The sequence below is a fragment of the Coccinella septempunctata genome, chromosome 1, assembly GCF_907165205.1.
Source record: "Coccinella septempunctata chromosome 1, icCocSept1.1, whole genome shotgun sequence".
Lineage (NCBI taxonomy): Eukaryota > Metazoa > Arthropoda > Insecta > Coleoptera > Coccinellidae > Coccinella > Coccinella septempunctata.
Window position 1 is genome coordinate 41,630,485 of NC_058189.1, and position 15,167 is coordinate 41,645,651.

Sequence of the window (15,167 nt, forward strand, 5' to 3'; positions counted from 1 at the left end):
CTACTAAAATTATTCACAATAATGATGGTCGCAATTTTGAATCAACTTTTAAGATTCAAGGTCAAGTGTATCATCAAATTGGTTCATTGCTTCCAATGCCTGAAGCTGATCCCAAATTTCTACAAATCTACTTTATGGGAGATGAGGAACAACGAACTAATACACGCTGCGCATACAACCATATATACCAGATGCAGGAGCGAGAAATTGTAGAAATTTTGGAAACATTTTTGCTGAATAATAATCACTTGCTACGGTTGTTCAAGACTCTCTCCAACAGACTGCAAAACGACAACTACGCCATTGTCATTAAAGCAGATAAAGTACCGTATGGAGAGCACGCAGGCACATATAATGTTCCAACTATTAATGAAGTTGCAGTTGTTATGGCTGGTGACCCATCGGAACGTCGAGATATACGCATACAACGCAGGGATAACACGGTGCAAATAATTCAAGATAATCATCGTTCTTATGATGCATTGCAGTATCCGTTGATATTTTGGGAAGGAGAGGATGGTTATCATTTCAACATTAAACAAAGGAATCCAACGACAGGTAGGTACAACTCATAGATTATTTTATATTTTTTGTCGTACTAACAACTTTGGTGTATCTCATGTAGGTCTATTTTCTTTTTTCCAGGTGTGGAACTAACCAAAAAAGTTAGCGCGATGAACTTCTACGCATACCGGTTAATGATTCGTGCTAATGAAGATAATAACATTCTTCGATGCCGGCAGCTATTTCATCAGTACATTGTTGATATGTATGTGAAAATCGAAAGTGAGAGATTACGATATTTAAAGTTTAATCAAGCACAACTTCGTTCTAAGGAGTACATTCATTTACGTGACGCCATAATAGGTAACGTAGATGCAACAAATGACATCAACAACATCGGTACCGCATATATTCTTCCATCATCATATACTGGCAGCCCACGACATATGCAAGAATATATTCAAGACGCCATGACTTATGTACGTGCATACGGCCGGCCTGATCTATTCATCACTTTTACGTGTAATCCCAACTGGAATGAAATTAAAAATTTGCTGTTGTCAGGTCAATCCTCAATGCATCGCCATGACATCACCGCGCGTGTGTTCAAACAGAAACTGAAATCTTTGATGAATTTGATCACACATCACTCGGTATTTGGCAAAACACGTTGCTGGCTTTACTCTGTGGAATGGCAGAAACGAGGTTTGCCACATGCGCATATTTTGATTTGGTTGGTAGATAGAGTACGCCCAGAAGAAATTGACCAAATTATTTCTGCGGAAATTCCGGATAAGAATATCGATCAAGAATTGTTTGACATTGTTACCACTAACATAATCCACGGTCCATGTGGTACTTTAAACATGACGTCACCATGTATGGACAATGGAAAATGTACGAAACGTTTCCCAAAACCATGTCTACCTGATAAAATCACCAATATCGATGGCTATCCATCTTACCGTCGTAGAGACATAGACAATGGTGGCCAATCATATGAATTACGACTATCAAACGGTTCAAGAGTAGACATTGATAATCGCTGGGTGGTTCCATATTCACCGTTGCTGTGCAAAACCTTCAAAGCACATATAAACGTCGAGTTATGCAGTTCTGTGAAGTCCATCAAGTACATTTGTAAATACGTTCATAAGGGCAGCGATAAAGCTATATTTGGTGTTCAAAATGTAAAAGACAATGACGAAATAACACGTTATCAAATGGGCCGATACATAAGTAGTAACGAAGCTATTTGGCGTATTTTTAATTTCCCAATACATGAAAGGGATCCTGCTGTTATACATTTTGTAACGGGGTTTTCCTCGGCGGACTCGAGCGCCAGCTATTCTTTAAGGGAGAATAGCAAACCTACCCTGGCAGCTGCTAGCCGGAGACAGGGCTCCCTGGTGTCTAGGGTGTTAGCGACGCACAATGATAGGCAGAATCAACGTATACAACTTTTATTCGTCGAAAAGGGGAACACAAATAGCACTACTACTAAATTTTACAGTGATTCGAAAGACGGACAAGACGGACGGAATAGCACGGGATCCGATCTCAACGGTATACGGGGGTTAACGGACTTGTTCGCCAGCCAGAACCTGAGACGTACACTTGACGGAAAGATATCGGGTCTTCAGCCAGGTGCGGGGATGAAAGACGGCACAGATTCACAACAGCTCACCCCTAGTTGCGCTCTTCGCCCCCTGAGTGTCCACGCCAGCGGGGTTCTTCGATAGCAACTGAAGTGAGCGTCGAAACAACGGGGAAGGGAAGAGGGTTCGCCACTCCAAAGTGCCTCCGCACCCCCTGAGTGTCCACGCCAGCGGGGTGCTTTAGCAATAGGGGTGGAACTTAACCCGGGTTAGGAAGGGATGAAGGGAGGCTGAAGCCAATATAAAAGCAAATAACGGCGTGTCGTCTTACCTTTGGCTTGGCCACTTGCACTCACAAGAGAGTAGAAAGAACAGTAGAAAAAAAATAGAAAAAAAAAATAACTTAAAAAAACTTCTTCTAAAATTTCCCCCGAAAAGAAAACTAAAACAAAATTGGTGAATTCTCGAAAATTACTCGGCGGCTAATCGGTGGTCAAAACTAAATACGGAAAAATCGCAAAACGGCAGCAAGTTAATCATAAGTGAAAATCGTAAGTGAAGTGGCCTGCGGGGGAACATCTGATTTTATACCCACAGGGGGGGGTGCGGAAATCAGATGTGCCCGACAGTCGAAATTCGGTAATTTTGCGTCGATGAAAACGTCTTAATTTCGACTTATCTGTGCTAGCGAACAAAAAACTCGGTTATCTTCCAATTCAGGATGTTTTATACGGTGCGACATCGTTTTTAGGAAATAAAAACGGAATAAAAACGGTGCGGTATGTTTACAATTCCGAACGATGTCGGAATCCTGAATTGGAAATTCGAAAAGATTTCTCGGAAATTAATTCGAAACAAAATTATTTAAAAAGGAAAACTAAAATGATTATTTTAAAATGAGGGAATAGGTTGGAAAACCCATTTTCTCATTACATCCCCTCGTCTCCGGTTGAAAAATTGAATCCACGATGAAATAGGGGATTAAATTTTTCACGGTGAAATCTACTAAGTCCGGTTAACGGTTTGACTATTCACGGCAAGACGATTGAGATCGGATTTACAATAAACAAGTTCACCTAATCTACTCCAGGTGGCGTATACTCGGCCAATGCTCCCCCTCTATGGTCCGCGATGACGGCGCTTTTCGATGAATCTGTCGAAGTTCTGTGTTCTATCAGCTAACCTCCAAAGTCCAATTGTCAAATTTCGCCGGGTGGTTCCAATGTTCCAAATTTCGATTTCCATTTCCATCGGTGAAAGAAATGCCGGAAAATAGTGGAAACAGTGCAGGACGGAATCTTCAAAGTGAGTACCATTTCGATTTGTCATTCGTTGTGTTATTTCTGAACCATTTTAGGGTGGACTTCGCAAAGCCGGCTCCGGGCACATGTCATGGGGGTTAACAGTTACCAATATCGTCCAACCAGGGTAGTTTGGAATACTGGACAGCGTCGTTGGCTCCCCCCTGTGACGGTGGTGCAATTCTCCGATGGTGTTGGAGTCAGCAGCAGTTGTAGGTTGCATAAAAATGAGAGAAAAGCATTTAGTATACTGATATCCTGGAGCAGAGGGATAACAGGGTGTACGGTGGAATTTCGGAAGAAACGGTAAGTACGGTCGGTAATTTTAATGAGGAGATACAAATATACTGTTCTATTTCACTTACCGTTCAGGCCGGTTTGTAATATCGGTGTAAGCGGTGTCAGTCTTCTATTGCTATTTTCTATTCGGTTATTGTATTCTACAGTGACCCAGGGGTGAAATAGAGACAGACAGGACGGGCGTATCTCACTTGTTATTATCGGACCCACAATTAATACAGAAGAATTGAATCAACTGTAACGGTTCCTGTTTTTCCATTGAATTAACGGAATTTTCTGTTGTAGGTGTGTGGGATACCACTTACCCACTGGATGACAGTCCGACGGTCCTGTTTGGTGGTAATAAATGTTGCACAGAACAAACAAGATTGTACGGAACAGAATCTTCCAACACTGGCAGACCAGGTTAGATCTATCGGTTATGGTGGAATCGCGGAAATATAGGTATGTACATTTTGTCAGTGAATAAGGAGATACAAGTATAAGGCTCTATTTCACTCACCTGGGCACTTATTCAGTGAAAGCAGCGGTAGTACCCCATTACTAACCTATTTTTGGTGATGAATATTATTTTTGACGGTAATAGAGGAGTGAAATAGAGTCAGACGGAACGGATGTATCCCATTTTTTATCGGTGCATGCTATAATATAACAGTACGGTTGGTTTTTATTACGGTTGCTATACAGTGTACTTACTAATGATCAGACGGATGGAACGGTTTTAAATCCTTCACATGAATATTGGTGATTTTCTTACCACTGTCATCTTTCAGGTCATAAACAACGGGTGAAATTACTTTCACAACGGTATACGGACCAGAGAACTTCGGAGCCAACTTGGCTGCAAAGCTATCAACGGCGGATGACAACGGATTAGCACGGCGCAGAACTCTATCACCGACATGGAAACGAACTTCTCTTCGACGGAGGTTGTAATGATGAGCTTGCTGCTCAAATGCACGGTACAACCTGGTATTGACAAACTCATAGGCCTCCTGAAGATGACGGATTTGTTCTGTACGGTGAGTAAGATTTACTCTACTTTCTTCTGGGCTTCTGTTTGTCTCCTCAGTGTCTTCGTCTTGGGTGTTTGACGAGTAGATTGCCTTTGGAACTGTTAATTCCCTTCCATAGTTCAGGAATGCCGGTGTGAATCCTGTAGATTCTTGTTTTGCGGTGTTCAGGGCGAAGGTTAGTTCACCTAATTTCTCATCCCAGGTACGGTGGTCGGCTTCACAAAACTGACCTATCATAGTTTTCAACGTACGATTGGCTCGTTCTACGGCGTTGCACTGTGGTGTATACGGAGGGGTGAAACGGTGAGCAATGTTTAGTTCTCGGAGACTGTTTTTGAACAGTCTACTGTCATACTGTACCCCATTGTCAGATATCACCAGCTTCGGACAGCCATATCGGAGTATAACTTGTTCGTACAGGGCTGAATAAACGGTTTTGGCGGTGGCTTTCCGCAACGGACGGCATTCAACCCACTTCGTGAAACGGTCCTGCATCACCACTACGTAAGAATTTCCCTTCTTGGAACGGGGGAGTGGCCCAACCACATCTGTACAGACCTCTTGGAACGGTGCATCAGTCATTCTATGTGGTTGCATTTTTCCAGGCGTCTTCTGTTGTGGTACTTTGTACCTTTGACAGGATGGGCAGTTTCTTACGTATTTTGCGACATCTCTGAACATCCCTGGCCAGTAATAATTCCGGGCTAGCCGAGAGATGGTTTTGGAGATTCCCAGGTGACCAGCTAATTCAGAATCGTGATTTTCTTTCAGGACCTCCAGTCGTTGTTCGGTGGGTACACAGAGCTTCCATGGTTGTCCGGATCCAACTTCAGTAAAGTCGGAAGAGTCCCAGAAGTGACGATACAGTTTCCCATCCTCAACGGCGAAGTCAGGGAAATCTTCTGGGTCTCTTTGTACCTCTTGGAGCTTTTTGTTGTACCAACTGCAGCGAACTTCGACGTCGGCCAGGCATACGGAATCTACAGACGGTAACGGGTTTCGGGACAGACTGTCGGCGACTTTGTTCAGGGCACCTTTCCGGTATTGGACTTCAAAGTCGAATTGCTGAAGGAAAACGTCCCATCGAGCAATTCTTCCGGACGGTGACTTGATGGAATTCAGCCACTTCAGACTCATGTGGTCGGAAATTACGGTGAAATGAAATCCTTCCAGGTATGGTCGCAGTTTCTCTATCGAGAAAACAATGGCGAGACATTCCTTTTCGGACACGGAGTAATTTCTTTCGGCGGTGTTCAAGGTACGGCTGACATAGGCGATCACCCTTTCCTCTCCATCAAGAACTTGGGTCAGGGCTCCTCCAAGGCCTACGTCACTGGCGTCTGTTTGCAGGACGAACGGTTGATTGAAATCCGGACAGGCCAGTATCGGTGATTCGGTCAGCTTTTGTTTCAGGCGGTCGAACGCTTTTTGTTGTTCCTCACCCCACTTCCAACGTGGTTTCTTCTTTAACAGGTGAGTCAACGGTGCAACGACATCGGAAAAGTTCTCTATAAAACGGCGGTACCAGCTAGCAACTCCCAGAAAACGGCGCAATTCACGGATAGTTTTCGGCGCTGGGAATGCTACGATAGAGGAAACTTTATCCGGGTCGGTACGGATTCCTTCGGAGGTAACGACATGTCCTAGGTATTTTAGGGATTTTCGCACAAAGTCACACTTTTCGGGATTGAGACGAAGATTGGCTTCTCTCAACCGCCGGAATACTTCTCTTAAGTTCTCCAGGTGCTCCTCGAAAGTTTCCCCCAGGACAACTATGTCGTCCAGGTAAGCGAACGCCTCCGGTTCCATTTCTGGGCCAATAACGGTGTCTAAGAATCTCTGGAATGTGGCTGGACTAGCGTGAAGACCAAACGGCATAACGGTGAACTGGAACAATCCCCTTCCTGGAACTGTGAAGGCAGTAATCGGACGGCTTTCCTTTGCTAACGGTATCTGCCAGTATCCTTGTTTCAGATCCAGTGTGGAAATGTACTTGGCCTTACGCAGTTTATCCAGAATCCCAGAAATGTGCGGCAACGGGTATGCATCTTTTACAGACACTTGGTTGACGTCACGGAAGTCGATGCAAAAACGGTATTTTCCGTCTTTCTTCCTGACCAACACTACCGGTGAACTCCACGGTGACTTGGAGGGTTCAATCACTCCCTCAGCCAGCATACGGTCTACTTCCTGATTGAAGATCTCCTGCATTTTCGGGTTTAGCGGTCGGTATCGTTGTTTGATCGGTTCGGTGCCCGGTTTCAGTTTGATCTTATGTTCAATCAGGTCGGTTGTACCATATAGGTCTTCAAACTTCTTTAATTCTTCTTTCAGAAATTCCTCCAGCTCCTGTTTCTGAGACTCCGTCAACTCCAACAGGTGTTCTTCGGCGGTGTGAACTTCTGCGGTGGTTTCGACAGGAGTCATCGGTTTCGAGATCAGACGGCCTTCCAGAAAGCACTCGGCAGTACTGAGATTTACGGAAAACTTGAAAGTCGACAGAACATCCATCCCCAGAATAATGTCAACCGGTAAGTTTGGTACCAGTAAGAATTTCAAATCAGGCAGTGTGTAATCGGAAATTCGCACGGTGGTGGTGTACAGTTTCGGTGTGACGGTGGTTTGTCCGTTCGCTATTACTGCGAAACTGTTGTGCATTGTTTGTCCTGTGATTCCTTTACTTTCACACTGATCGGATACGGCCTGACTGCAGAAACTCCTGGTCGCTCCGGTGTCTATCAGTGCTCGGAAGTGTTTGCCGGCTATTCTGACCTCTACTAACGGACGGTTATCATTACAGGTAGTCGGTGCCAGTGGAGTCAGGATTCCGGGAGATGTGGTCGACTCCGCCTCCAATCTCCCTTTCAGTTTCCCGAACACGGACAGTCTCGTGAGAGAATGTTCTCCCTCTGGCATCGAGAACAGAAGATTTTCGGTGGCCTGCGACATTCTCGACGCATGTGGCCATATCCACCACATCGGAAACACTGTGTCTGGAAGGACACTCTCCTCCCTGATGGTGGCTCGGTCCGGTCAGCGGGGCTATTTTCGGCTGGACGGCGGGGTGGCGGTGTTGCAGGTCTGGATCGACCTTCGGACCTGTCTCCAGAAGTCGTACGGTGTGATTCCTGTCGCTGGTCTATTGACTCTCTGGACCTGGGTGGCTTCGGACGGCTTTCCCCCGGCGGAGAAAGTCGTGTCTGGTTGGCTTGTGTCGGCGGGACTGATTCCCTGTGATCAGCTGTTTGGCGAACCTGTTCTCCGGTATCCATAGAAAAGCTCGCTTGGTATCGGCTCAGTTGACGGGGACTGTACGTCAGGTGAGGTTCCTCCACGAAACCTGGTTTGGAAGGAGGCCGGGTGTACTGGCTCATCTGCCACTGGACCAGTTCAAAAACTTTTCCCTTACGGAGGAGTTCATCATAAGTCTTGGTCTCCTGGAAGGCCAAGGCTTGCTGTAAGGGCGGGATCAACCTCTGTCGGATAAGCCGGATCTGCTCCACCTCGGATGGTTTTGCATAGGTGAGTTTCTGGAATAAGTTCTGCATCCGGGTAACATATAGAAGCAACTTTTCTTCAGGGCCTTGTGTTCGCCTTTTAATTTCCTCCAACAGATTCTCCTCGTAATTAACTGGCAGAAATGCTTCTTTTAGCTGGTTGCTAAAATCCTCCCAGTCCTCGAAAGTACCTCTCCGGGGAATGAACCCATCCCTTGCATCCTTTCTCAGCAATTCATACACTGATTCGAAAACTTGTTCCAGGGACACTTTACGGGATTCAGCCAGTCTCTCCACTTCTTCAAGAAATCCGGTCACACTACCAGTGCCATCAAAGGAGATGTTCCATTTGTGTACCGGAACAGTTGGTACTGTTGATCGAGACTCCGGTTCCGATCTGGCAGGTGTTGTGATAATTGGCCGGTCAGAACTTATCCACGGTGCAGGTAAGTGTGGAAAAGACACCCTTCGTGTGGAATTAACCCATCTACTGTGTGTCGGACCCTCAGGTGTTGTTGTCCTACAGTCCTGTGACTGTGTGAGAGGTATCGCTGGTAATTGTTGTAGTAATGCTCTACATGTCTGCCTTGTCTCATTCATGACCCGTTCTAATGTTGGATTTCTTACAGGTGTACCGGTACGTGAGACATTAACTACAGCAGGAGGATCGACACCATCTCCTAAGTCGATAAGTGATGTCTCAACCTTTGATAACCTCTCCGGTTGGATCGGCGACATCCCAGGTGAACTGGGCACCTCCTCATCCAAAAGAGACCTGTGATCTCGGTTGGATGTCTGCGGCTGTTCAGCATTACTCCTCCTACGCAGCTCCTCCAGTGTCTCCAACGCCTTATCTGTAGTCGCCTTCATTTGCTCAATCAATTGTAGCTGTGTTGTGTCTGTGGTGACAATAAAGTTCAGCCTGCCTTGAATGTGTATTAATCTGGTGTAAATTCGCGAAAATTCGTTAGCCGCATTACTATGATTGAAGTTCTGAAGGGATTCCACCAAATCGGTTAGTTTATTTTGACAGATCTCAATCTCGGAGGCGGGATTCAATGATGTTGGGGGTAGTAGAGGTTCATTAGACTGAAGCACTTGTCGTAGCAGACTCCGTTTAGTCATCACAGTACCGGGTATCGATTGTCCTCTCAGTTGTAATTCGAATGTAAGTTCATCACTGAGTAACCGGTTCACATCCATGTTCGACATATTATATTTAACTAAGTCCGATTCAGAACGCACCAATATTTCACACTCGGTATGTCTTTCACAATCCGTTTAAGTTCTAAGTCCAACCCGGTAAGTTAATCGTATTCACTTAAGTTCGAAGTGGGTATCAGTGCAACCCGAACAAAAGTTAAGTCTAAGTCCCGGTGTACCAAAAAAAAAAAGTCTAAGTCCCGGCGCACCAAAACAATCTAAGTCCCGATGTATCACAAAAAAAAATTTCAAAAATTTTTAAAGTCCAACGTTACTCGAAAAAAATTTCAATCAGTCCCACTAAAGTCCGAAAATATTCGAGAAATACCGCACACAATCGCAAGTCACTTCGTATAGTCCGAAAAATTTCCTGAAATTCGAATAGCACCAAAACGCACAGGTTAAATTTCCAAAAAGTCTTCAAAGTTCAATAGCCAGAAAATAAATCACAATAATTGACTTTCAGTTTGCAGAAAAATCAGAAATAATCGGTAAGTTTCAACAGTACAGGTCAAAAGAAATAGCAAACAGGTAGATAGTTTATCAATAGGTAATAGGTGATTCCCTATTGAACCGATAGGTAAATCACACCTATTAAATTTTACCAATTGCGACAATAAATTTTCAATTTTTCAAAGTCCGGAAATTCACTCACCTTAAATGTGAAATTAAAACAGTTCAATTCAATAAATCAGAAATATGCAATTAGAAATCGGAAATAATTTTCACTGATATAACGGCGGAATAACAGTTCAGATTTCAACAACTCAATACAGTAATCGGCAAAAAGAATAATCACAAATTATTTTCAACGGGGTTCGACAGTAGGAAAAATTTCCAAAATATAGTCCAATTCAATTCACAGTATAACAGTTCAATATGGAGTGGCAGGGAATAAAACACAGTTCAAGTTTATTTTTCACGGTTTTCCGTTCAAGGAATAGTTACTCACTGTTCTGAGGTTTTACTCACTGTTTCGGGAATTCACTCACTGTCCGGTTAATGTCTCTCACCTCAGTTGTTTCCTGGTAGATTCTGAACGGTCCCTGCTCGGGCGCCATTTTTGTAACGGGGTTTTCCTCGGCGGACTCGAGCGCCAGCTATTCTTTAAGGGAGAATAGCAAACCTACCCTGGCAGCTGCTAGCCGGAGACAGGGCTCCCTGGTGTCTAGGGTGTTAGCGACGCACAATGATAGGCAGAATCAACGTATATCCGATCTCAACGGTATACGGGGGTTAACGGACTTGTTCGCCAGCCAGAACCTGAGACGTACACTTGACGGACAGATATCGGGTCTTCAGCCAGGTGCGGGGATGAAAGACGGCACAGATTCACAACAGCTCACCCCTAGTTGCGCTCTTCGCCCCCTGAGTGTCCACGCCAGCGGGGTTCTTCGATAGCAACTGAAGTGAGCGTCGAAACAACGGGGAAGGGAAGAGGGTTCGCCACTCCAAAGTGCCTCCGCACCCCCTGAGTGTCCACGCCAGCGGGGTGCTTTAGCAATAGGGGTGGAACTTAACCCGGGTTAGGAAGGGATGAAGGGAGGCTGAAGCCAATATAAAAGCAAATAACGGCGTGTCGTCTTACCTTTGGCTTGGCCACTTGCACTCACAAGAGAGTAGAAAGAACAGTAGAAAAAAAATAGAAAAAAAAAATAACTTAAAAAAACTTCTTCTAAAATTTCCCCCGAAAAGAAAACTAAAACAAAATTGGTGAATTCTCGAAAATTACTCGGCGGCTAATCGGTGGTCAAAACTGAATACGGAAAAAATCGCAAAACGGCAGCAAGTTAATCATAAGTGAAAATCGTAAGTGAAGTGGCCTGCGGGGGAACATCTGATTTTATACCCACAGGGGGGGGTGCGGAAATCAGATGTGCCCGACAGTCGAAATTCGGTAATTTTGCGTCGATGAAAACGTCTTAATTTCGACTTATCTGTGCTAGCGAACAAAAAACTCGGTTATCTTCCAATTCAGGATGTTTTATACGGTGCGACATCGTTTTTAGGAAATAAAAACGGAATAAAAACGGTGCGGTATGTTTACAATTCCGAACGATGTCGGAATCCTGAATTGGAAATTCGAAAAGATTTCTCGGAAATTAATTCGAAACAAAATTATTCAAAAAGGAAAACTAAAATGATTATTCTAAAATGAGGGAATAGGTTGGAAAACCCATTTTCTCATTACAATTTGGCTGTGCATCTTGAAAATGGGCAGCGTGTTTATTTCACGGAACAGACTGCTCTGCAACAAGCTTTAACAGCTCCAAAAACAACTCTGACGGAGTTTTTCAAACTTTGTAATCGACAAGATTTTGTCGGTCTTTTCGCGAAGACCTTGATGTATACCTACTGATGTTCCTAAATATTTCACGTGGAACAAACAATCAAAAAATTGGGAACGACGGAAACGAGGTGTTTCAGTACCAAAATTCCCCAATATGTTTATGGCAAATACTTTAGGCCGATAATATACTGTTCATCCTAAACAACGTGAATGTTTTTTTCTGCGTTTGTTGTTGGTTAACATTCCCGGGCCGACGTCCTTCCAATATTTGCGAAAAGTCAATGGTATCTTATACGACACTTTCTTCGATGCCTGTCGTGAATTACATTTATTGGAAGATGATAACCACTGGGATCTCACACTAGCAGATGCTGAACTTTGTTCGAATCCACAGCAAATTCGTCAATTATATTCCATAATATTAACAATATGTTTCCCGTCCGAAGCATCTACTCTGTGGAATAAATATAAAGACTCAATGAGTGAAGATATTTTGCATCGGATTAGAATTACTAATCAAAATCCCAATATCCAATTTTCGACTGAAATATATAACGAAGCATTAATAATGATTGAAGATATTTGTATTCTAATTTCGAACATGCCGCTCATCCATTTTGGCATGCCAGCGCCGAACCGCTCACCAGCAGATATCATTAACAGCGATGTTCAACGTGAACACCAGTTCGACATGCCTTCCTTGGCAAATTTTGTTGCTGATACAGAACAATTGCTTACTGATGAGCAACGAAATGTATATGATGAAATTAACTTATCAGTTGCAGCTCGACAAGGTGGCTTCTTTTTTTTGGATGCACCAGGTGGCACTGGTAAGACATTCCTCATCTCACTGATCCTTGCACGCATTCGATCAGAAAATCATATTGCATTGGCAATTGCTTCATCAGGAATTGCAGCAACCTTACTTGATGGAGGACGGACTGCGCATTCAGCTCTTAAATTACCTTTGAATATTCACACAAATCCCGATGCAATGTGTAATATTAAGAAGCATTCTGGCATGGCTGAAGTTTTGAGAAAATGCAAAATCATTATCTGGGATGAATGTACGATGGCCCACAAACATTAGCTTGAAGCTCTAGACAGGTCGCTGAAAGACATCAGAAATAATACTAGGCTTTTCGGTGGTGCTTTAGTACTGTTATCTGGGGATTTCAGACAGACATTGCCTGTCATTCCACGTGCTACATATGCGGACGAAATGAACGCATGTTTGAAGGAGTAATATCTATGGCGAAGTGTCACTAAATTATGCCTCACCATAAATATGCGAGTTCAAATTCAAAATGATCCATTAGTGTCGAGATTCTCCGAACAATTGCTAGATATTCGTAATGGTAGAATTCAATTATACGAAAATACGCAATGTATTAAACTCCCGGAAAATTTTTGTAACATAGTGGGTACTAAGGATGATTTAATAAATAGTATCTTTCCAGATTTACGGAGAAATTTCACTAATCATGCATGGCTACGTGAAAAATTTAGATGTTGACGCAATCAATTTCAAAATACAACAGTCATTGCCTGGTGATGAAATTACATTCAAGTCAATTGACACTGTTGTTGATGCAGATGAAATTGTCAACTATCCTGTAGAATTTTTAAATTCACTTGATTTACCTGGAATGCCACCACACAACTTGCGATTGAAGATTGGCTCACCAATAATTTTGCTTCGAAATTTGAATGCACCAAAATTATGTAATGGTACGCGGTTGGTTATAAAAAAATCATGGGTAATATTCTTGAAGCCACTATATTGAGTGGCAAATTTCAAGGTGAAGTTGTACTGTTACCACGAATCCCAATGATTCCTTCAGATTCACCTATCCCATTCAAACGTCTACAATTTCCAATACGCTTGGCATTTGCTATGACAATTAATAAGTCACAAGGTCAAACAATGACGATTTGTGGATTGGATTTGGAAAATCCGTGCTTTTCTCACGGCCAATTGTACGTTGCATGTTCAAGGGTTGGCAAACCATCCAATTTGTTTGTGTATATTCCTCAAGGAGTAACCAAAAACATTGTACATCCAATGGCACTAAGTTAGTTGAACTTTTTGTTAATTGAAAATATACAAATGTTATAAAATATTTTGAGTTTCAACTTTATAACCTTCAATTAATGCCAATGTAACTCTTTATTCAACACAGCTGCTACATTCCAATTTCCTCATATTGTACCTATTAACACTACGGATAGGTTGTATTGTAGCAACAGTATAATATGTAATTTGTACTTTTCAATAAAAATTTTCATCAATAAGCATTTCAGCTTATTCACTGAGTATATAAAAAAAGTAGGACTTGTGTAGGTTAGTACAAAACAACGTATGTCGTTGCCATGAAAATTAACAAATCACAAGACCAGCCCTTGAGTGTGTGTGGTTTTTTTCATGGCCAGTTGTATGTTGCGTCTTCACCTTCTGCTCTATTTATTCTCGCACCTCGGAAAAAACTAAAAATGTGGTTCATCATAAGGTACTACAATGAGAGAATTTTTGAAACATTGAAAACAAAAAGTTAAATTAAATATGCACAACAATAATGTTACGATTCAATAAAGTTGAGTCTTTTCATGTAAATAAAAATGTACATACCTTTTTCAATGTAATTGAATTATTTGTATATTTTGTATCTACTTTAATTTCGCCTAATATATCTCCTACTTGAAAAAATACCAATGGTTAGTTAATACAACTTTATGTATCTCTGAGGCGAAACAAAGTTCGCCGGGCCAGCTAGAATGACTAATACGTTATATAATGGGATGACGAAACTACGAATGACGTATCTCGGGATGATTTGTGGAAATTTCGGTATATTCTAGAAAAAATACGATATTGTTGAACAATTTTTTCAAATTGATCCATAATACTATTTTCTACAGAGTGTTCAAATTCAAAAATTCAAAATTTCCACGGAATCTTAACCCGAATATAATAGCGTCCGATCGCTACAAACAATGGACCGCAACTAACATCACGCAATAGACTGAATAATACGTTATATAAACGGATGACGAAACGACGCATGACGTATCTCGGAATGATTTGTGGAAATTTTGTTATATTCCAGAAAAACTACGATATTGTTGAACAATTTTTTTAAATTGATCCGTAATACTAATTTCTACAGAGTGTTCAAATTCCAAAATTCGAAATATCCACGAAATCTTATCCCGAATATAAAAGCGTCCGATCGGTACGAACAATGCACCGCAACTAACATCACGCTATAGAATGACTAATACGTTATATAATCGGATGACGAAACGACGAATGACGTATCTCGGCATGATTTGTGGAAATTTCGGTATATTCTAGAAAAATACGATATTGTTGAACAATTTTTTCGAATTGATCCATAAAACAGTTTTCTACAGAGCGTTCAAATTCAAAAATCCAAAATTTCCACGGAATCTTAACC

General features: G+C 42.4%; 1 protein-coding gene across 1 annotated transcript; it reads left to right on the top strand.

Moving 5' to 3' along the window:
• The first annotated feature begins 95 nt into the window (after window positions 1-95).
• LOC123306759 lies at window positions 96-13,986 on the top strand. The gene is made up of 3 exons (XM_044888894.1): window positions 96-558; window positions 646-660; window positions 13,605-13,986. The coding sequence occupies exons 1-3, from the start codon at window positions 96-98 to the stop codon at window positions 13,787-13,789; spliced, it is 663 nt and encodes a 220-aa protein (XP_044744829.1). The 3' UTR covers window positions 13,790-13,986.
• The last annotated feature ends 1,181 nt before the right edge of the window (window positions 13,987-15,167 follow it).

Coding starts and splice junctions, on each gene's coding strand:
- LOC123306759 (XM_044888894.1), top strand. CDS start 96: ATGCCTGAAGCTGATCCCAAATTTCTACAAATCTACTTTATGGGAGAT.